At 37.3% G+C, this 24973-nt stretch overlaps 1 protein-coding gene across 2 annotated transcripts in view; it reads right to left on the reverse strand.

Annotated features, from left to right (window-relative positions):
- The window catches only part of PRDM6 (PR/SET domain 6), a 73536-nt gene that overhangs the window by 16194 nt on the left and 32369 nt on the right, over window positions 1-24973 (reverse strand). For both annotated transcript variants that reach the window (XM_085213342.1, XM_085213343.1), the window contains exons 4-6: window positions 9674-9801; window positions 6053-6177; window positions 2690-3032 (exon numbers count right to left, since the gene is read on the reverse strand). In XM_085213342.1, the coding sequence (XP_085069468.1) occupies window positions 2690-3032; window positions 6053-6177; window positions 9674-9801 (596 nt within the window). The remainder of the gene's footprint in view (window positions 1-2689; window positions 3033-6052; window positions 6178-9673; window positions 9802-24973) is intronic.

The following is a 24973-nucleotide window of genomic DNA, read 5'->3' on the forward strand; positions in this document are numbered from 1 at the left end:
CTTCAGAAATTTTTCATCTAGAGAAATATTGTACACTTAAGAAACAAAGGGCAACTCTTTCCCTGCCACTGTGTAGCTGATCTGCCAGCATCTGTTTATCAACATAAAGGTAGCCAGGATGTAAATTCAGCCTGCGAAGATTCCTGAAAAGGAATATGAGAAACTAGATCCCTAGGACAGCTGGGATCTGCACTAACTGTTACTCTGGTAATGCAAATGCAATGAGCTTAAACAGATCCGTGCCACTTCAGTCACAGAAGAGCTCCTACGAAATGTTTTTACAACACTTTTGTTGAGATGTGCTTCACTTCAACAAAGAAGACATTACAAAATTGGCCTCCACAAGGAATCTACACAATTGGCTCCATGAGAAGACTGAGGTTCAAACCTTTCTTCAGCACGGAGGAGATGCCTTTGTCACAAAACAGAACATCATAGTGACTGTATTTGTGCAACAGATTGATCCAAAGTTTGTCTTGCATCCTCTGATAGGTTCAAAACTCTCCGTTCAACACCATATACAAATTTCTATTAAGAACAGGATTCAAAAAAACAAACTAGCCAAGGAATTAGCTAGCATGAACGTTGAGAATGTGGCCTTAAGTATTAAGATTCAAATCTTCCTCCTGTAAATTTATATTTTTCAACACTACTGACACAGTGTTCACTTACCAACTAATCTCCACTGCATCCTAAACCTCATCAGATTTGCTGAGTTCTTTTCCTCTATCACCCTTCCCTCCCTCTGCTGCTATGGGAGAGAAGCAAATACATACTGTCTGATCTAGATTATTTGCCTAGTATGTTTTAGGGTATCCTGAGGAAACAATGCCCTGCAATTGCTGGGTGAATCTGTTCTGCATTACATGGAAAATTTAGATATGCACTGCAGGGGCAAGATGGAAAGACAGTAACCTATCAATGATGGAGTTCACCTCAAAGGGGAGGAGTTATACTTCTCTGTTCTGATATATATTTGTCACAAAATAATTCAAAGAAAATAGAATAACAAAACCAAACCTCTCACCTCCAAGATGAGAGCGCTTATTGTTAGACTGACTTATCTTCAGATGTTCTCACTGGAAAAATGAAGATTTAATTGCCCCTTAGATTGCAAAAGAGCTCTATTAGAAGAGACTCTTCATGTATTATTACCTGAGCTTGGTACTTTATAAAGGGAGACACAGATTCAAGTGAAGGAAAGAATGAAATGTAGTCTTCACACATAACTCAATGTATTGCTGAGACAGTATGTATGGGAACTGCACAACAAACCCCTTCTAGACCTGATGCAGCATTTTGTGCTCTGTAGTGAGCTTACAGTGCTTTAATACTGGAAACATAGAAGTCTATGAAACTTGGGAGACTGGACCTTTCAGGACCTATATCCTACATTGGGGCACTAAATTGACCATTGTATCCTGCAGCTTCCTCAGTGTGGCACATATTTCTATGAAGACCAGCATGACATCCAGAAAACATTGGAATAAGAAAATGTTGAAATGTTTTTGCAGCCATGATACTATCAATTCTTCAAATTCTATGAAGATTTGCATGGAATAGAATTTTTCATGCTTGAAGTGTCATCCTGGAAAACTGGAGTTATGTGCCAGTACCTCCATAATCACAGTTTCAGACAAGTCAGTGTTTCAGACATACATAGATAGCCAAGCATACAAAGAGACAGACACAAGCACATGCACACAGAGACTCACAGCTATTTCAACAGTGTTTTGTTTAAATGTAATTCACAATTAAGTGCTGTTTTTAGGATAACTTCCAAGGGATTCATCTGTTCTGTTCAAACCCTTTTGCAGCTGAAGAAGAGACAAAACTTGGGCAGCCTTATTTATTGAATTAATTTGATTTTTGTCTTTTGTCCCGCCAGCTATCAAAATTGTCAAATAAACCAGCTTTGATTCATAAATAATGGTTCCATTATATTTACTGTGCCACTGGTCAGAGTACCTGAAATTTTAATTCACTTGTTCAGCTAAATTTCATCCTCAGTTCACGGCCATAAAATTCTGTATTGACAAACTTTCAAACCAACTTTGACTCTGAGGTATCTAGTCAACATTTTTCTTCTGTGTGGATATTAGTTTATTGAATAAGTGGCATCTGTTTTCCTCCACATCACTAGTAGACTAGGTATTTCCTTTTGACAGCTTTGCACAATTTATGGTTTGCATGCTCTGAAGAAAAATAGTACTAAGCAAAAAATTCCAATTCATTACCTCTTAGTACTTAATTAAGTTCATACACATTCACACTATAGGTGAACCCTGAAATGACTGTGACAGCCACTGAGCAGCAAGTTAGATTATCTTTGGAAGACAGAGAGACTTTTAATTATCTTGACCTCATTTTTCCTTCTATGATATTCATAAATTTTCCTTCTATTTTGCTGCCTCCAACAGATGTACCAAACCATTCTGAAAAGAAACCAAAAACATTATATCCTTAGCTATTTCCTTTTATCTGTACACTTAGGCAACAAATGTTTTTACAAATAGTGAAGTCAGGCAATGGTTTTTATCAGCTTACTTCACAGAGCTGCAGGTGAATTATGTTGTACAAGCTCCTCCTAATAATGGTTCAGTTTTGGAAACGATAACAGCGTGATAAAAGAATAAAGCAGTGGATCTCGCTATCAGTAGATACAGAAATAAAGAGAGCCTGGTTTTACCTGTCAGGGTTCTGCGTACACACATGCATCTGTAAGAGGATCCGTTGGGTGAAAGTCTTAAAGCATTGCCCACATTTCCAAAGATGCCAGTCACTGAACTCAGAATTTAGTTGGCTTGTTGAAGTTGGGCTTGCAAGAACTCGTTGGTTTTTGACACTGATCTGGTTAAATCCTGACTCGATGGACCCAGACTTATCCAGGAGAGAAAAATTTCTGCTACACGGAGTCTGTGGAAATACTACAGATCGCTGTGGAGTGGCAGGGGATAGTTTGCTACTTTTATTAAATGGCTGTAGGGTGTCTTGTCTGGACATGGCCTCCATTACAGTCGAAGGGACATTCACTGGGAGAAAACAAGAAAAGTAAATAAGATCCTTTTTATGCCTTTTTAAAACTTACACAGTCTTGGGAGACACCAAAAAATACCAATATCCATTTTCTTGACACCAGAATTTAACACTTATTTTAACAGTGTGAAAAAGGAGGGGCTTGAATGAGACAGTGAGCTGAACAGATGATGCTGATTCTGTGACACTGGAATGAGAGCTCATGCAAAGAAGTGTCTGGGACTGAAAGCACTCAGAGAAGCCTGACTGTGATAAACATTTATTACACAAAAGGGATTGTCATCTGAAAGAAAGTGCTTCTGTATTGTGATGTACTTCTGTGCTCTACATGTTGCAGTCAGCACATGTAATTGCTATATCACAGACAAGCATGAATTTTGAAAGCATAGGGAAAAACCACTGATATTCCTTGAAATAAAACAGGGTTTGCATACCTACTACACCAATAGATCCCTTACTGTCTCAGTGTGCAGCCACTAAGGATGTTATTATTACGTCTCACAAATTATCGTACAACATAAAGCCAGTGACTTCACTACGACCTGTCTAATTAATACTAATAGCATCTAGACTAACATGAGACAGTGCAAAGTAAATGTAGAGATATCTTTGTGCAACAATTTCAACTCTACAAAACAGGAATTAACTACAGCTTGTGAGGTGCTCAGATACTGGAGCTGTGAATGCAGTACACGACGCTCACAAACAAGTGACTTAGCACTGAATTTGGATATAACATGATAAGGAATGCAGGGGTTAACAAATAAAAGAAAGCTGAACAGCTGCCACATTCCTTGAGTACCATCTAGATCATGCAGTGAATGAAACATGTCTTATGGACAAAATGGAGTCATCTAATGGGAGAGTGTACCTCAGTGTAAAAAGAGGCATTGCTCAGGCCAGCTGTGCCCATTCTCATACTTTCTAATCTTTGTGGGCTCAGCTTATGACATGACATTTTAATGGACATCTTAAAATTAAAAATGTTGTATACTTATGAGAATATATCTATGTATGTTTTCACATATTTAGTTGCACTCACAAAGTGTTTATACATATATACACAGGTACAAATTACCTAATTAAACAGGTGATTAGAAACTGCAGATTTGTTTAAGGAGGTTATTATAAAAGATTTCTAAGAGCAAATATGAGATTTAAATTTTATTTGTGAGTTGGAATCATTCAGTATTATTTAATATACAATAAAAATGTAATGTAAACTTATAGTAATACCCCATATAACACCAGTTACTTCAAAGAGTTATGTTTTACTATCTTTTCTCAATAACAGTAATCCTAATATTATAAAACTACATGCTGCTTTATTTACTGAAGTTGAGGTCCTTCCCATGGTATTCTCCCCTACAGTATCTGAGGACCTGATTTCTAGAGCTGTCTGTTACAAGTTTGCAGATATAATGCATCTTTCATATCTCTATAAATATTCAGTGAAAGAGGTGATGTGTATGCTTTCATTTTCCCTCAGCATCCTCACAAAAGAAGTAGGTCATTTCCTTTTTCGTTTTTCGTTTTTTGTTTTTGTTTTAATTGTATTCATAGTAGTCCATGGAGACAATAAGGTCAAGATATTAAAACCTAAAGAATATAGGCAGATTTTGCTCTTAAAGTGAAAATACCTCTGCAGAAGTCTTCTCTGAGGGTTTAAGCAACACTTAAGTCATACAGATGCTACTTCTGGTTCTGTGCTCAGAGATGAATTTCATCTAGACTTGTCAGTCAGTCTGAAGATGAAACTCAAACTTCTCTCACAGCAAAATTGCAAGTAACAATATTTATATATTTTAACCATAATACTTTGCTTTTTAAACAAAAGTTTTGTAAGCTTTAGCTCATGAAAGAAAAGATAATATTTCCACATTGTACACTGCAGAGCATGAGTTTTATCAGCAAACATTACTGCCAGTAATTTAATTTCTTTTAAACTCCTCTCAAGCCCACAGATTTGAAAACTCAATATGAAACAGGATGTTTATTTTTGACAGTTTAATCCCTGCTATCTTACTGTTTTATTGCTCTATGTTTCAGTACTTAAGTTTCTAGAAGATGTGAGTTCATTTTAGAATAGCTGTTTAAGTATGCAAGTACTTGATGGAAAAAATACATTATGCATATAATTGATTATATATGGGCAGCCGTGGAATCACTTTAGACCAAAGCCAACCAGCAACCATTATTAGTTTCTCCCACTATTTAGATGCATATGGATGTGAAAATGGAATGAAGGTTTTGATGCAATCTCTAGTGAAGTTCTACACACAAACAACCAAACTGGAGGGTGTGCTTGGATCACTTTATCCCGTTACAGACAGAGGTATCCAGCACTAGATTGCAATTGGTCTGTGTTACAAAATATATGCGTAACTGTGTGAAGATTATTAGTGAAATAAAAATTAAGTATTCAGAAGTGGTAGAAGAATGATCAGAAATAGAGATGGCCAAGTTGGAGTGGAAGTTCACTGTCATTTCAGGTTACTTAAACTCAATTTGTACTGATCCTTTACCTTTTAAGCAGAAGGAACTCATATCTACAATTACTCAAACAAAGCTTTTCTCAACATACTCACTGTTGCAGAATGAAGAGGATCACTAATAGAGGGCTGATAAACCTGCAACACTTTATTATTTTGGCTAGGCAGTCTCTTGTGATAGATCCGATGACAAATGGAGAGGGTCACACAAATCAGTGAAGAACAAAGTAGTGGTGAATCACTTACAAGAAGAACAATTTCACACACTATCAAATTATCAGGGGCAGTCACAGTGAGAAATCTACAAATACCTGCACAAACCCCTCGGATAATTTGGATAATTATATCAGGATGCTGAACAGTTTAAGTATACCAGATTCAAGGTTTTTATTTTGTGTACATCAGCGTTACTAAAAACATAGTCACTTTGTTTTAATATGTCTTAAAATACTCTAGGAATATAATTGATTGGATATGAAGCATGAATTCTGGATTGTGCATGTAGAAAAACAGAACAAACTTACAATTTTCATCTTGCGCAATGCACTGGAGAGGGATTCCAAAGAAAGATGTGTAGCTGTCATTGTACCACACCAACAGCTCTGTGCCACGAGGGATATCTACACAAGCCCGGTAGAATATATTTGATCTAAACAACAGAAAAGAGAAAAAAAAAAAAAAAATGCCTAAGTTAAGAACAGAATACTCTTGTGATATGCAGTATTACAGTAGAAACCCATTGTTTGAAAATTTCTTCAGATAACTAAATTAACTTCTTACCAATTATTTTAAAACTGACTCTATTATAATAGAAAGACTTTGTTCAGCACCTGTAGGATAGGTGAACAAGCTACTTTTTACAACCTTGTTTCAAAGTGATTTTAGAAATGCAACACTGTGATCAGGGTGCACACAATTCTGTGAGTTAAGCCATAGAAATAGCTTTACATTTGGTATCTAAGCTAAAATTAACATATTCTGGGAGTAAATAAATGGCAATGCTTTTCATCTGAATAAATGTTCTTTTAACAAGAAGTTTGATATGGTACGACATGTTCTTTCATTACAGTTGTATATACCACCAAAAAGTGAGATCTTGGATTATTGGATGAAACAGACTTCAGTTTAGGGAAATCCAAAAACAGAGTAAATCTGAACATACAGCCACAGAAATCTTCCTCTGAATGGAGTGGGAGGAAGACACAGATGATCCTTCAGTGAGTATAAATCAGTGTTACCATAAACATTGTGGCCTCACTCTGTGGGAAGACTGGATATTCCTAGGCCAAATAAAAGAAAAAAAAATGGAGCTTGTAGCATAAAAAACTAGAGCATTATCCTAATCTTGTACTGGTATAAATAGCTTCAGAGTGACAATTCTACTGCTATAAAATTTACATACGGACTAAAGCTGTGTCAGATTAGAATCAGGCACAAGATGAAATAAAAATGTTATCAGTTGGTAATGCCTTTTCCTCTAGGCTTCACATAGAACAGTAAAGCACCCTCACGTGAGATGGATAGAAATTCGATATATACAAGAAGAACACTCCACTCTGGCTGAAGGATTACATACCAAAATGATACAGTCAAAGTACTAAAAAATGACCATTTTTTATAACAGCTTATGTAAGGCAGAAAAACATCTATAAAACACAAAAAAAAATGTTAGGCCTCAACTAGTTTTCTCAGTGAAGAATTGCTACAAACGTTAGCCTGAAGTTCAAGATAAAAGTGTTTAGGGTTGGTAGACCTTAAATTCAGACTTTCTATAAAGAATTGGCTGTAGCAATGCAATTTGTTCCTTGTATAACACTGCAGACATAAGGAGAATCCTTTACCACATTTTTCATGGCAGTGAGATATGCACTTGTCAACATGTTTTGTCACCGCAAAGTGGCTCTTGGCAACAGGATCATAAAGATCAATAAAAAAGTGCAGATTCTCAATATTTTTCTAGCAGCTGCAAAAATTTCATTTATCTTGTTATTTTCCTCGCTTACTGCCACCCTGTCTCAGGAGGGCACTGCTAGCTAAGCAGAATGGTTTTCTTGCCGTTCTATGAATATCTGACAAAAACTCTCCCTTTTGTGTCTCTCCTTCTCCTTCCCTCCTCCTCCTCTTCTCCCTCTCCTTCTGCTCAGCGCCGCACATTTCATTAATTCTTTCCAGTGTTACATAAAAATGAAAATTGGAGCTGCGCTATAAATTACCAGCATCTCCTAACTTGAGAAAAATTGAGTCTACTTTGTACTTCACCCTTGTAACATTTCATCTCTCAGTTTGGCTTCCCTTAACATAAACACAGCAGCCCAGCAAATGAATGTGCTAAAAACCAAATGACACACTTTGCTGCTGAAAGAGCAGAACTGTTTTTGAGCAATGGGTGGTCTGTGAGGCACGGAGTAGGCCGGAAAAAAAAAGTGTAAGCGTACACCGTTCCTTACAAGCGTGCAGAGCTTCCAAAACTCGCAGAAATCTCTGCATGCTGAAGTACATCAAAGAGATTTTTCCCTTTTCAGATAATATTTCCTTTGCTGACATGTATTTAGTATTGTGGTTGGATGACTCATAAAGATAGCTTCATGGCGTCCCAACGCAGTTGAAGCAGAACACATGCCAACAAACATTATTGTCAGCCTCAAAATAAAAACAAAACGTTCAGCTAAGGGTCAATCAATCAAGAGCACTTTGAAGAAAATTCCATTTAGATATTACAAATCATAACAGAATGAATTTAAACCAGCTGACTTTCTGTGAGGAGGACGTCCATGTACAATAAAAATTAGGCTGGTTTTTCAGTGTCCAACTTTTCTATTTTCTTACACTTGGATGTAGTCACTGGTGATGGATGCCAGTTTTTTAAATTGTGTTTTTGTAGTTCATTTTATAAAGATCTGAAGTAATCAAAAACAGATCAACAGAGGGAACTCTAAGTAAAAAACTCCATCATGAAAGGAGAGTTGTAAAATCCACTTAATACTGACAGATGTGGAATGACTTTCTCATGTTCTTGTTTCATTTAGGTTTGTCATCTATATATACATACATATGCACATTTTTATATCTTTATACATATACATATGTGCACACACACACCATCACACTGAGAAATAGTTCACAAGATACCTACAAAAACATTCTTTCATCATCGCCATCTTTATTCATTACCTTCTGTGTTTATTTAAAATCTGAGAGGATTCTAACTATAAATATCAGATATTTAGGAGTATAATAAAATAATTGTAATGTATAAGTAGGATTGTTATTTTTTTATTTGCAGTATTATTTAGTCAACTGGCCAGAGAATAAAAAAGCAGAAAATGCAATTGAAAAATTTTACAATTGTTAAATTGGAACGCTATGGGAAAATCAATCTTTATATATGTTTAATTTTAGCTTGCTTTTTGTATGTTTTATTTTTAATTTTAAAGATACTTTAAATAAGTTTAAGATTTCTCCTAAGGAAAAGAAACTCCACTCTCTAAAATAACTAGCCAAAATCAGGATTGCTCAGTGTGGCTGGCAAACACAGGCTGCTCTTTGATGTGCTTCCTATCATGTTTAACAAGGCCAAGCAGTTGCTTCTGATTCTGATGCAAGAGTTTTGTTTATAGCTGAGATCATGTATTTATGCAACATATTGTCTAGGTTTTCTGGGTCTGTTTGTGAGCATAAAATAAGATGTGAAATAATTCCTGTACATTATCCACACAGTGACCTTCTCTAGCCAGTGACACAGGAGGCCCAAGCACTGCTAGCAGCCTTGGCCAGCAGGTGCACACCAAGTATCAGCCCTAGGTGCACACATGTATCGTGGCTGACTCCCAGAAAACCAAATTTCTACAGGGGCTCTTTCCTTTACCCCTTCCCTTTCACCTGCAGCGTGCTATTGGCACGCACAAGGCACCCAGGAGCAACAGTCTGATGTGTGCACTGCAATGGCCTCAGCTCCTGGCAACAAAAGTTGAACCCATCTTCACCACACTCTGCAGCCTTACTATTGCCCTGTAAGAACACATTCAGAAAAGCCCTACCGTTGTCTTTGCAAAAAAAAAGTAAGAGTACTGGTGACACTTACAGTCTGATTTTTCACTAAGAACTTTTTTCTTTTGTTGCACTGAGTAAACTGAAACGTGCTTTACCTGTACTGAACCACTGTTAAGTTCTGTTCCCCGCAGTGCCTTGCACATCGGATGTACCTCATCCAGCTTGACTTACTGGGTTCTCCACCATCAATAAAGTGCTGCAATGTCCCATCTTGGTCATATATCTAGGGAAGAGGTCACAAGGTCAAGTAGTTAGAACAAATCATCAGCAATCATTTTCACTGCTTTGCTGGTTTCTCTCTGTGTCTTTTCCAGGAATTTATTGCCTTGAGATTTGTCATTGCATACTGATGCTTTTAGAAATCTACATGGAACAGCAGAAAAGTATTTTAGGAGATGCAAGTTTATCATGTTTCTTTTATCAAGCCAATCTTTTTGTATTAAACATGTTTGTGGTGTCTCAAAGATGTGACCATGTTTCCCAAAGAATATTTAACCTATTTTGACAGGCTGGCCTTAAATAATGAACTGCCAGATAAACAAGAAAATCTGGATGTAAAGCCTGCATTTAAATGGTAGGAACATCTGAGCAAGGGGCAGTAATAATCCCCAAGCAAGAATTCCTTCCTTCGCATCTCAGTTGCAGCAAGAGTACACGTAGTTCAGCAAGCTCATATGGCACATAAGGGAGGTGTAGGACTAATCAGACAAAAACAAAGGAGACTGGAAGGAAAAAGAGATGAAGACGCCTTCAGAAGCTCTCTGGAGACATATAATGTTTTGAAGTAGTCAATGCAAATCATTCCATATGACGTCCTTGCCAAGGATGTGAGAGTCACTTAGGGTAATGTTTTAAAAAGACAGTAATATCTCTCTATTCTGCACTGGTTGCTCCCTCTGAACTCAAAGATTAAGGCTGCTCTGAAGGAGCTGAAATGTGAAGATACATATTCCGTGCACAGTTGCCCTCCTGGTATCATTAGAAATGAAACCTAGGAAGTGCTGCTCCTAAGCACAGGATCTCACAAGCTTTTTACCTGTTACTGTTAACATTCAAAGTTGCATCTGGGCAATTAGGTGTTTATCCAAAGCAAATCTCATCTTCAGATCTTTTGCTCCTCCACAGATGCCATCTCATTTAATAATTCCATCTCCCCAAAGTTTTTCTTTTTTAAATTCTATGAGCCTAACTTGATCTGTTTTCTTGAAAGTACTAATCTGCAAATTAAAGATGAAACATATTTATTGTACTGAATTGAACACCTGTAGAGGAAGCAAATTAAAAATCCTGCATTTCTATTTCAGCATCAAGAGACATCATCTCAGAAATCATGTGAATGTGTTCAATATTTCTGAAATATTAAATGTGATTTTCCTACAGTGCACATAAAGACATACACTGTAACCAGAATTCAGACCTTTTTTCCCCACATGAGAATTTCCATTTCAGGAGTCTACCTTGATTTTTCTTTTGACTAAGAGAGATCTGAAGTTCTCAGAGGTTACTTATATATTGCAGTGGCATGAGAGAGAGGGAAATAAAGTTTACAGAGAAGGAAGATGCTGAGCAGTGGGACAGAAGCAGGGAAAACAGAAGGAATCCCCATAGGCAAACAAACACTCCAATACTAGCGGTTTGGTTCATTTTATTTAAATATATGGTAGCTTGCTGATTACCAGCAGGGACCTATTCTTATGTAAACATGCTAATGTTCTCTGATAGTATGAGCAAAGTAGGCTAAGCAATATAATTCTGTAATGGAAGTTGAAAAATTATACAGGAAATAAGCCATCAAAGAGGAAGAAAAAGGAAAAAAAGCAACAATGGTTAAGTGTTTGGATGCAACCATTTTGGCAATATCTACTCAAACATTTTCTGCACAGTGTTTACTATCTATTCATTTACATGGTGCTTACTACCATAGATTAACATGAGGCAAAAGGCAATTTCCACCAATGAAGATCTGATAGCTTCCTAATCTCCAAATTCTGTGAAGCAAGAAAGACAAAGTCAGTCATAGTCAGTACTGGCAGCCATGTCCACAGGAGCCTGCATAGAACTCTGTGTGGATGGACAGTCCTGAGCTGACAGGAGAACCAAAAATCTGTCATAAAAAAAACAGAAACTGAGCTCTCTCAGACCGTGACCTGGAGGACACAGGAAGTGTTTCTGGGTCTAGAGATTCTAGATCATCATTTTTCCGTCACTCCCAGCATTATCCCATAGCGTACCAGTGTTTTCTGTTGGAGAAAATAGAAATAACAAAGAGAAAAACATTCCATGGCTCTGCTTTCCATGGCTGGGAGGTGCTATCACCTTTTCCATTACCTTGAATCAACTACAAGGGCTGTAAGAAAGAGACAGAAAGAGCTACAAATGCTGCTGAGTATCTCTTCATCTAAATACCTAGCAAAACTGTTTCTAAATGCTTTCCTCTTGCAAGTATTCCTGCGTCAGTGACAAAGTGCTTTGTCCTTTCCTAAGGGATATTACTGACATTGCAAGTAAAACTAGACAGTTAAGTTCTGACTATTTATAAACTCTGACCTGCAGCACTCTTAGTATTGTTGTTACAGGAATGAAAATCAGCTATAAAGCAGATGCCTTATCACTGAAAGGAAAATATCAGCACTACATTGTGTCTATCTGTCCAATTACAAAAGTCTAATTCAGATCTGGAAAAACTTAACTGCTATGGTTATTATTCATATTACCACCATGCATCATTCTTAGTAGTTTTGTATTTGTCTACATCTGGCAAACACTGCATATGTGCATGAAGAAGCCATCATGAGTGAGCAAACAATGGCTTGCCATAACAGCGGAAAAGTAAGCCTGCAAGCATAAGTTTTGAACACAAATTTATAGAAAACCATATGGATGGACACACTCATCTGCTTCTGCATTACATATGCATATGTATTTAAACATTCACAGCAACTAATAAGAAAAAAACAATAACAAACAACAACAAAAAAACACTGTAGAATCCTGCGAGGAGCCAAATTTACTGAAAATCTTTGACTCATTCACCAGATCATTGCATTAACTTACTCTGGCATAATTTTTAATGTATTGCAGGAGTCTCAGGGCAAAATAAAATATCGCTTCCACAAATCCCTGTGGTAAATACATGTATCTCACAATAGTCATTACTCTAAACCGTGGGGAAAAAAAAATCAGTTACTGCATTTTTCTTCTCTGATTACCCCTGCAAATGCTACTTATACTGGATCACTCCCCTCTTCTGACAACAGGTAATCACTATACTTTGTTTTTTTATGAGTATTCAGGGATATTTTTGGTTGGTTGGTTGGTTTTGCTTGTGCCTGAAATGTTTCAACACAATAAGATACTTTGTGTATGGCCTGTTCCAGATCTGAGCAGTGCATCAGCCTACCAGCAGAGACCAGAGACAAAAAAAGACTACACTCAGTTTCTTGTGTGATGTGCCTGCTGCTCTTTCTTAGTAATTTTCATCTAATTAATTTACATTTTAGTAGGCTCATTGATGACTAGTAGGTTTCTAACACATTACATATCAAAAGACTTAGAATGCAAAATATACTATTATTCCAAAATTTTAGAATCCAAAAAAAAAAAAAAAAGCTTCATTTTCCAAGAAAGTGACCTTTTTTCCTCTTTTTTTCCTTCTTTTTCTTTTTCTTTTTTCTTTTTTTTTTTTTTTCCTCTTTATATTACTCTCCATACAAACAGCAGTTTACTCAGCATACAGGACATAGATACAGAGATGCATGCTCTAATTATAAAATCTTTTACAAGTTGCCACTGCTGTTTCAGTGTGCCAACTGTGTAGAGAGGGGAAAAAGCAGTTAGGATGCCATTGCACCGGCACTGGTCAGTTTCGTCTTCTACATGCTTGCACAAATAAATTCAGTGTGAACAGCTTGGATTTATTACTTATTGGATTGATTACTGATAAGTTGGAGGCTGTAGATACTGAAACTTGCAGTGCCAAAGATGATAGCGGTATATAATGACAATAATAACAAAATTTCTAAAGCATGCGGCATCTCACATAATTAATGCTCTAAAAACTATGAACAGCTATTATTAGGTAAAATAAACAGCACTCGCTGGAACATCTGTCACACTGGCAACATACCAAGTTAAGGCTGGACCATGTAAGATTTAAGTTGTATAATGGATAACGCACAATGCTCTGAGAAATCTCAGATCAATACTGAGGTAGTAGTGTTGCCTCTTGCTTAACTTGGACTAATGGGGACAAATATGATTCCAGCACTAAAGACTGTCGTACCACTTGCCAGTGTAGATGTCACAGAATTTTAGGATAACGGAGCCTGAATTAATTGCTCAGCCACAGAGAAAGCCAAGCTGTGAAGCAATTTAAAACAATTTCACAGAAGAGACAGGGAAAAGTAGTCAGTTCATTGGAGTTCATTCCTCTCTATCTTTTGCTTTCCTTTGTTCTCTTTCCATGGCCTGGTGAAGGATTGTGTCTTTTGAAATTCTGCCTGCATTTTATTTTTCCATTTAGTCAAATAAAAAAAGGTGTTACCGTACAACTTAATTGACCTCTCATTTTCCTTGCAGGCAGACTAGTCCTGAAAGTGGAGTTTCTCTTTGTATACATGTTTGTATTCTAAAATTAACTATTTGAATTATTTTTTTAATGTTGCAAGACATCGAAAGAGATGTGAAGAAACCACAAAACATGCAAGAATTAATTCATACCATTACTAGAGGATCCAAATTTTTGCTCTTCACTACTATTCTTATTGACATGAAATGCAGAAGATCACGGATTTCCCAATCACTCAGAATTAGCCTCTTTTTCCCACAATAAGTTTTACCTCTTACTTCAGTGGGAAGAGTGAGGACAGGAAGGTAGCACTTCTGGTGAGTACATACAGAACTACAGAATCACTGGAGATCATCAAGTCCACCCCACACTAAAGCATGTTCCCTATAGTTAATAATTCCTCTTTCACAAATCACCAACCAAACAGATAAAAACCACAGGTGTACTCCAAACTACTGGAAACGTAGAGAAGATGGTTGTGATTAAACATTCTGATATGTCAGAGATGGTAGCATCCATCCAACTTTTATTCTTTCTATAACAATGTATGAACCTACAAACCACAGCAAAACTGAAAATTTCTTTACTAGTCTGGACATCAGAACTGGACAATCTCTACATTTTGTGAAACTCAACACTGTGAGCCTGTGTTTTTGTTAATAACAATACTGCAATATCCTCTATGGGTAACTGCATACCAAAAAGAGTTTAAAAATATCAAAAAGTGCAATCTTTGATAAATGTGGGTATGTAACTGCCACTTCATAGGAGACAAGCAGTCCCCCATATGTCCATTTGTCAGAACCATCAACTGAAGGACAATCTCTACAATGCACCTCAAACCCTAGTGCACAGTCTCCTCCCTAGGGCCTATAACAGATCAGCCACTCAATCCATGTTTCTCTGTCCATCGGTCACTTAAACTTTTGGAAAGGGGAAGGTATAGGCAATAAGGCATGGGATTTCTTTGCCTACATGGTCATTTTTGGGCTAGTTCTATTTCCATTGAAGGTTACATCCATTTATCTTTGTTGCTCTTCTTACTAGTGGTGTGGGGTATTTTGTTATGTTGGACTTCTTTGTTTTTAGTTTGCTTTCCAGCATTTTATTCATCCCAGGCATAGAGTACTGATGTAAAAAAAGTTCAGTACATTCACAGTGTAATGGACTGGGAGAGACATTCAGTCATATTTTTGGTAGACTAGAGCTCTACAGCCAACTTATAAATGACAAAGAAGGTTAATTCTGTTCCAAAGGAGACAAAACAGCAGTCACTTTTCTGAAAAGCTCTGAGATTAACACATGTAAATGCACAGTAATTTGGTTTGCTAAGGCAGTGACTGTTAAGCAAAATGCCAATGGACTCCAGTCTTTAGTATGACACATAGACACATAAACTTTATTTATTTGTTAGCATTTCTAACCATGGTTAGTCAAGCTGGAAACAAAGTGGACTGTGTGCATGACTTGATAACTTAGTTGCTTAGGTTGGATTCTGTGTATCAGTGCCTAGCTCCCTTTGGAATCAACACTGTCAAAGGATCTCATTATCTAAAAAACTGGAAAAGTTCATGAGAGCTTTAGTTGAGAGAACTGAAAGATAGAAGACAACTAACAAAATTTCCTAAATAGATTACATTTAAGAAGCATGGTTTAGGCAGGAAATCAAATTGCAGCTGCATTCAAGTTTGATTATAACAGCTATTTAAATAGTGAACGCTTTCAGACTTTAAATATTTTGAATAGTAGGAGCTGAGCTTCTAATTTAGAGGTGGGTCCTTCTGAGTAAGCATCTTCTCACTGTTACACACTGAATGAGAAAGCTATGTCTTCACACCTTTTGCAGTCACATCTTACTCCTTTCATTCATTAGCTTGGTGACCTGGTCAGGCCATTTAGCAAATGTTCTAAGAACAACTCTTAATCTCTCTGTTTAAAAGAAAATAAGAAATAAAATGAAAAACAGAAGCAATCAATAATGCACAGAAAATTCTCCAGGCACAGCCCAACTGAAAAGAAACACTGATGTAGATAGATAATAATAACATCATATAATCACACCCTTTATGAAGATCCTATCTCAAAGACTGCAGTACTTTGTAAATGACATACTGTACTTTATATTACCTGTACAATAAACAAGCAAATTTTTCTTGGACAGTATAAAGTAATGTCTACACATCACATAACTCTAACTTTGATGCCTAATAAATATTATTGAATCTGTAGCAGTGAACTACACACATAAAACTTGTATGAAGAAATGGTAGTACACATGTCAGCAATCTCATTTTACTAGAAGTGGAAACGTTTGGACAGGTTCCCTTTTCATCTGTACAGATGTTATTTCGGAAAGGCATTAGCTCTAAAAGTTTCTCATATTCTCCTTTGCTTGATAAGTCTAACTGATTTGTTTTGACACTTATAATACGCCTTCAGATTCTTTATGGGCAGATTTATATAAATGTATACATATATATATATGTATCTGTGATATGGATAACATCTAAGCTTCTTGGCTTACGATGAAATAAGAACAGCGTATCGTTATGTAGTTATTGAAAGCTAGTTACTTTAGATTATATATGTGTGTGAAATAAATATGCCCATAACTGATTATTGACCTTGAAGTGCTTCAGCTTTTTAAATAACCAGCAAATATTTTGTTGCCATTTAGGAAAATGTTGAACTTCATTTAAACAATGATTTTGCTTTTGAAAATTTTATGCTACGCACAAAACAGTGTCTATTTTCCCAATGCTTTTAACTAAAGTGAAGCATCCTGAACAGGAATAAACTGCAAACAGAATAGAGATTGAAGTAAGAGAATAAGGAGGAAACATCAGGAGTCACAACCGTAGTAAAATGTTCTCCAGCATTTGCTGGCAATACACTCCCTGAGATGCAACTTCTCCGTGAAAATGCACAGAAATGGATCCTGGCAGCCAATGATCTTTAACTGCTCACACTATTCAAACCCGTTTTCTACAGTCACACATATCTGATACAGAGTGTACATCTTGTAATATCAGCTTAATGTTTCTTCTCTTTAATCTAGCTGGCATCAACTAGCAAACTTTATAAAAGAGAATACTTGCCAACAAATATTAAAAGCTATTTAGATTTAATGTTTCTCAAAGGATTATAGCATATGAAACTATAAACATTGTTTTGAACTGTCTGTACTAGGTGAAAGGCTTCATCTCACACCTAGACCCCAGTCCAGCAAACACTTATGCACATGTTGTAGCCCCATTGATCTCAATGGGACTGCTCGTACATAAAATCAAGCATCTGTGTAAGCGGTTGGAGGACTGGGGCCTTATTCCAGAATGTGCCACTGCTGATTATGCCAACTTGATTGAATTTTTTTTCTAAATAAAGCTTGAACAATTTTTTTTTAACTCTAACCCATGTTGGCCCTGGAACAGGGAAGCATAACACACAATGCACACCAGCAGTATCTATCAAAAGGACAAAAAGGGGAGGACATCGAACAGAAGATGAACATGTGAAGCTGGATATAGAATCACTAAGGTTGGAAAAGACCTCCACAATCATCTAGTCCAACCATTCATCTACCACTAATACTTCCCCACATAACCATGTCCCTTAGTACATCTGAATGTTTCTCGATCACTTTGAGCTTTGTCTAACAACGGGCAGTACTGACTTAGCAGGATAGGAGAAAGGAGAGCATAGAGAGAAAGGAAGTTTTAGAGTTATGTACCCATGCAAAATAATTTGTAAAGAAGGGATGCCCCTGATGTACCTACTGACATAACACGGTCTCTTCAAAGTGTGCTTTTCCATGTGACAGCTCCAATATACTGAAAAAGCAGAGGCACTCCAGGTACGGATCACACTGAGCTGAACAGATTGCTTGGTAGCAGAGCCCTGGTAGCAGGAGAACATGGGGGCAACAGACTTCACTTGCTCTCTGCAGTCCCGTTTCCATCAGGGACTGATGAAAGGAAAGAAAAAGTATTGCCAATCCAGCCTAAATATGTAGAGATGAGGATTGAAAAAAAAAAAAAAAAAACAGGAAGGGGGGGCAGAAATGACTAAAAAAATAGGTTGTTTAAAAGCAGAGAAGCAACAAAACCAGAAGAATCTCACACCAGTCAGCTGTAGGTGCATATTCCAACATGCGGAGAAGTTGTTACAAGGAGATAGAAAGGGTCTGATTCTGAACACTCTCTTACCTGAAATCTTACTGAACTTACTCAATAATAACATTCCTAAGATCACTTTCTGAGCTGGACAATCAAAAAAATTATGGTGGATGATCTCTGTTACTCCAGTGTCCCTGAAACCGCAACTGGTTCCTTTGCAAGTTAGTGACAGAGCCTTTGCCATTCTCCTGCTGCCTATCAAAGCCTCTGAACATTACAAAGTAATACTAAAAAGTGCTTGTTTCATAACTTTTGATTCTTCTGTAAGCAACCCAGAGCTCCAGGAGGGTCCTCTGTCATTCAGTTAAGATGTTCTTTCAGCCTACTGCCATATAGTAAATACACCTATCCAGATGGGCAAAGAATTACGGGTCAAAATAGCCAATCAGGGACATAATGTGACAGAGGACAGCACCTCAGACCAATATGCACAAAACCAAGTTTTGGCAAATCTCATCACTCAGCTTTAAGTTCATCAGTACTTCGAGTTTTCAGGCTGAAACAGCTGAGTAGATATACACAGCTCTGAAGCTGACTAACTGATAGCTCAGTGACCTTAAAAAAAACACTCTGAATCAGAAGACATTGGAAATTATTCTAAAATGCCTTGATTCTAATGCACAAGAAGGAATGAAGATGGAGGGAGAGTGAGGAAGATCACCTGCTCCATTTTGACTCAGGGCTTACCTTGCTATTGACTAAGAGAAAGCTGATAGCACAAGGAGAGAATCACTCAGGAGCCTTTACTCTTGCAACTTTTGGTGACTATAGTTTGAAAACATGCTTTTAGGCTGCATTTTCATAGCTTTGTGCATGAAGCTGTGTCTGTGTGAAAATTAGCTTTTTCATGCAGGATTTTAGATTTATCAATTCCAGCTTCAGTGCTCACAGGGATATTTTTAGATATACTAAAGTATCACACGTAGAACATGTGGCATTTAACACTATTAAGCAGGCTAGATTAAGGATTTTATTTGTGCAAAATTACAAACAAAGTACTCTGAAGCACTTGGAGATAGTCATTCTTTTCTTTACCTTTAAGATGTTTTAAAGTTCTAACAGGCTCTTTAAGGACAGGTTTACATATATAAAAGCTTCTCAACAACACAGCTCTAAGAGATGCTCTCAGTCCTGTAGTAAAACCAAACTAGGAAAAACAAGTTACTTGTAAAATATGGGGGGAAAAAATAAAACAAAAACAAACAAAAAGATCAACCTTGCCCTCTAAAATTAAAGCTTTTTTCCAGTCACCTCACTTTCAGGAAACATGCCAAGTATTACTCTGCTGTGACAAGAACATCACTGCCTAGCATAATTGACCCACTGAGGCATGTATGGCACAGGACTGGGGTTCAAAGAGTTAAATTCAGGTGTCTAAACATCAGTTTTCACTGTTGTTTCTGACAGCCCTGAGCAACTGATCCAGAAGGCAGGACCTATCAGTCCTGTGCGGATGTCTTAGATGCTTTCCAGGGCCTAGAATGGCATTAAAAACCTCTGCTCAGACACTGGAATTATCCCACAGATGATGTCTGAGTTCAGCTCCTGCTCTGAAAAATGTTTCCCACATGACTTACAGCAAGTACTTAAGCTCTGCTTCTTGATCCTCCAGCTGGGATGTTGATAATGTTTGTTGTGCACCAATTGTTTACCTCCACTCTGATATTGTAAGCAAATATGGGTAGAGACTGTCTTTACATTGGAAATGCAGATCTATCTCAGCAGAACATCCACCCACTGGTACAGAATAGAGTCCATAGGCTGTTCTTTCTGTTCTTTTATAAATGTCTTGTTTTCGAGATCTCCCCATAAATGAGGAATTTCAGTAAAAATGACATATTTTAGGAAATATACTTAACTCCTTTGTGAGTCCTAAATAATGAGGCGCACTGATATTTTTAGTTTGGAATATTTTGGAATGTCTGGAATGCTAAGTTCCCCAGATGATGATTAAAAGGTCAAGTAATAAAGTATATGATAAACTAAGCTTGAGATTCCTCATAAAACAAATGAATAATGGCAGCACAAACTGCGTTGCCATGTTTTCATGTTAAAAAAATGTCTGCGCTGTATTATTTCTATGAATTTGTGAGATGGTAAGGTTCTCAGAAAAGCAGTATGGTGATGCTTAGGGTGCAGCTACTGGAGGGCTGTAGTCAGGGTCAGAAAGCAGATGAAAAGGTGCACTGAAGAGCAGTGCTAGTATTTCTTGCGGGCAGACGTTGGAGAACAGAAATGATTTCTTCCTTGCGGGAGTGCAGGCCTGGTGTTAGTAAGTCTCATGCTAATTTTCTTTGTGAGATAGTTTGTTTCTGTGAGGATTATAACATTAGATTAGAACGTTGCTTGAGTCACAATCACAGGAGCCCTCCAGAGCTGTTAAGCATTTGGCATCTCTCACTTATCTCTAAGGGTGGCAAGGGCCATCAATACAAAGTGGACCATCAATCAATCCGGGGTCTTCTTCAGACGTTGCCTGTCAGCTGATCAGAGGAGGACTTTAAGGAATCAGCTTTTCATTATCAGGATTTGGTCTGTGATCAGAACAAGCCACTGAGCCTTTTACTTTTTACTTGGCAAAAACATACACACTGGAAAAAAGTCCTGACAGTTCATTCATTTTGCTCCATCACTGAAGCCAGATGATGTTTGACTGGGGAGACCCACCCTCTTTGATGTTGTACTCTTCTGAGAGTGCCCTGCTGTGAAAAAATTTTCTCCTTCCAAATTAAAGAGAAATATTTCTGCATCCAGCTGTTAAATGTGACGTTTGCCATTTTTCAGCATGTTGGCCCTGTGCCATCTCACAGGCTGTGTTTCAAGCCTATCTTTTTCCCTTCTCCTGCTCAGCAACAATATCCACAATGTGTTAGTGCCTCCAACTTTACATAACATCAACACCAAAAGGAAAAATACCAGTAATACCTCATTGCTCTGAACTACTGCAGCAATATTTACACACGTTTCTTCTGATTCTTTTTAATTAAAGCCAGAAATCATGTTATTACATGAAATGAAGGACAATAACCCTCAAATATAATCTAACTACAAAAAGTCAACTTGAGTTTCGTTCTGATTGCAACAGGCAAAGCACGCAGAGCAGCCTCCGAAGAATACATTTACCAGTGAAGGCAGTGTGAATGTTATTAAGACTTGTTTCATGTGTAGTGAGTCCACATCAAGAAAAATGGCATCCGTTCAAGCAGCCCTCATTCTGTTTAAATTAAGAGAAACTTTTCATGAAAGCTTGAATAAACATTTAGGTTTAAGCAATCAAGAAAACCTGTATCTTCTCATATTTATTAAGTGTAATTTCTAGAGTTATAAAACCCACTGTCACAAATCGTGTATACTGTAAATAAAGGGCGGACTCATCATTGCAGTGTTTTGCCTCTCTGCTGAAGTGAATGAAACACAACAGGTTCCAACCACTCTTCAACTGAAGCTTTCCTTCATCCTTTTCACTTCCATATTTGCTGAAATGGAAAAGCATCAATGTTTGATAGATTCTGGCAAGCTCATTGTTGCAAACCTGCGTTTTGCAATTAATCTCAGGCTGTGACTAGCAAATTTGAGTAATTGCTTATGTGCTCATGAATCTTTACTCTATGAAAATTAAAACCCAACCCAAAGCCTCAATAGATGAGAGTGGAAGCACGTATTTTGGAAAATTACTTGGACAGTAGTAAAAAGGAAGGATTTCCCCTTTTAGCTGTGCACATTCTAGATTCATGCATCTATATAGCCCAGACAGATCTGATTTAGAAACAAGCACTAATACTGCAGTCTGCTCTTCATTTATCCTACATATAATCAATGAGCTCAGTTTTTGCAACTCTAGGATTATAGAGATTTAGGAATAAATTCGTATTAACGCCTTCCGTACAAGCACAGTATCATGAGATGCCCTCTGCTAGTGGAGCTAAAATACATCCTGCAGGGCTTCAGTCTCATATCTAAGAAGGTCCGTACTGGGATGAGAGATGTCCAAGAGACACACAGATGCTGACAGAAACAGTGCTGGCAGTTCAGCAGGAGGCAAGTTGCATTTTCTCAGAATAATCACTCCCTGCCATTCTGTGCACCTGTGTACAATATACAAGTGTTTTCTATAATTACCTACTATTGGATTTACGGGTGATGTAGTTCCAGGATTATAAACCACCCTGTTACAAGAATACTGTTTATGCTATTACAGTTCTTCTCTATTCTAATTTCTAATTAAATTAGGAAAAATTTTTCTTACCATCAGTTCTACACCTACCTGATGTAATCCACAACTCTCTTTACTTGCCTCTACAGTCCCAGCAGATACTGTCTCATCACGTTCCTTTTTTTTGTCCCTCATTTTATCAAGACACAGCAGAAAAATGCTATGAAACAGAGGATCGACTGCAAAGGCTCCTGTTTCAACCATTCTGCATTTTTCCTTTTTGGATGTCCATCTTTAACACCAGGCAGCTTTCTTCTTCCTTCCAGCCTTTCTCAGCTCCACTCTAATGCCAAAATAATCCTAGGTACCAAACAGTTTTAACTGAAAATTTTTGGAGTGCTTATGTGGACTAGCACAGAGGGTGCTCGTAAACTTCAGGAATGGGATCCGCAAGTGCACTGGCCATAAAGGTCAGCTTCTATACAAAGGAACACAAAGCAGATGTGTGAATTAAAGATCAATAGAAGCAGTGATTGTAATGCACAGTAAAATTTTTAAGACAGGCAAAATGAGTTGTATTTCTTCCCCAAGTATAAATTCTAAAAAACAAAGTAAAACAAACTAGCTCTCTTTTAAAATTATTTTCCGACCATCCCCAAAGTTTAACACAATGGGGAAATTAATCAGTATACGGCAGAGCTGCGTGCAGAATGATCTGACTGGGTTCAGCCAAAACCCCACAATATTTGTAAACTAATAACAATAACAAAATGCTCTGGAGCAAGCTATTTTGGAAAAAAAAAATCATCTGGATGATTTCAAGATTTTATAAACTGTAAGAAAATGTTTCATTACAAGATTACTGAACTTTAAAAATGAAAGTAATTCTGAATGGAAAAATGAACTTTCTGTTTAGAAAATGTAAGAACAGCATGTTTAGATGATTTTGAACCATTTTCCCCAAAGTTTTATTCATTGAGAGTTTTCCTGAAACTGACATTTTTATGCAAACTGTTTTAGTTTCTCAGCATTCTCTGGGGAAAAAAAATTGTTTCCTTGGAAAACCTCAACAATTTGTAACTAGTTATCTGCTGTACAGCAGTGATAGGCCATTAAAGGCATACATGAAAACAGTTGTGGCACCTAAGAGCTTGCAATCTACAAGACACAGATAAGACTAAATGAATTGGGAGACCCAGAAAATGTGATGAAAGCGTAACCTTTCCCCACTCCCCTCTTGTCTCTCTCTCTCTCCCTCATGTATAATCACAAAAATTCTCTCCTTAAATACGAAGAGATTAATAGGGAGTGCAATTCTGCAGTTTTCCAGAGCTAAGCAGGAATGGTCCCTCATCCCCTTGGCAGAAGATAGAAGCCTTGCGTTTCCCTGAGGGGCACAAATCTCCAGCAGCTACAATCACAGAGAAAATAAGGCCTGAATCTCTGTCAAATAGGTCAAAAATGAAACCCCTTCTTTGCCAGCTGCCTGTCTGCTGGAAGGCATACTGAAGAAGGAGCTATGGAAGCTAAGCAATGTGGACAATGCGAGAGTAAACCCTCACGTTCTAAGTTGGTCCTGCTAACAGGAGCCCTTCTTCAGTTCTCTTAATGCTTCACAGCAGACTACTGGACAGTGCTGACTTTCCTAACTGGCTTGACCACTACACTTGAAAAATGAAAGATTAAGGAAATAACTGTCTGTGTATCCACTCTTATACATGTACTCAGATTAACTGCTTTAAAAGAATTTGATGAAGCTGTAATAAAAATTAATTTATCCATAGAAAGAAGAACTTCTTGTTCTCCAATGGCAGATTTATGATTTCACACAGACTTGAATGTCCTACAGTTCACCCTTTTTAATAAGTAATCTTTTAAAATACATAAAATATTTGTCCTAATGAAGTAATGGTTTCCTAAGGTTTTGCTTCTTTTCTGTACTGCCTACAGTTTTATGTCTTTGTTGAAATGTGTCACTTCTTAAATTATGATGTTTTTCTTAGTCCACTATATTCTTTTTCTAACCCACACTAAGAAAGCACAATTGTCAGACATTATGTTTTGAGGGCAAACTGACCTCCAATATATTGTGGATAACATAAATTTCCTATTTTATAGTTATTTGCAACACATTCCTAAACTGAACCCCCTTGGTTGCTTTCTATCTTAAACTCACCCCACCTAACAACAGCAATCTAAAGAGGACAAAATTTTCAGCCAAAAATCAAAGTAAAAGGTGAGGGAAGAAGAGAAAAAAAAGTACTTCAACATTAAGGAGTCACTGATGGTTTAGAGTCACGGCCAACTTTAGATAAGGCGGTGTACTGAGACAGCTCAAACAGCTGCTGCAGTCCCAGGACCATCATCTTTGCTGGCTCAAATTTGTCTAAAAACTCTCCAAGAACCTGGGAGTATGGGAAGAGTGAGACAGGAAAGGTTAATGCACCATGATTCTAGCCTCTGCTGACTCATCCTGTCAAGAAATACTGAGGATCATCCA

The sequence above is a fragment of the Meleagris gallopavo genome, chromosome Z, assembly GCF_905368555.1.
Source record: "Meleagris gallopavo chromosome Z, MGAL_WU_HG_1.1, whole genome shotgun sequence".
Taxonomy (NCBI): domain Eukaryota; kingdom Metazoa; phylum Chordata; class Aves; order Galliformes; family Phasianidae; genus Meleagris; species Meleagris gallopavo.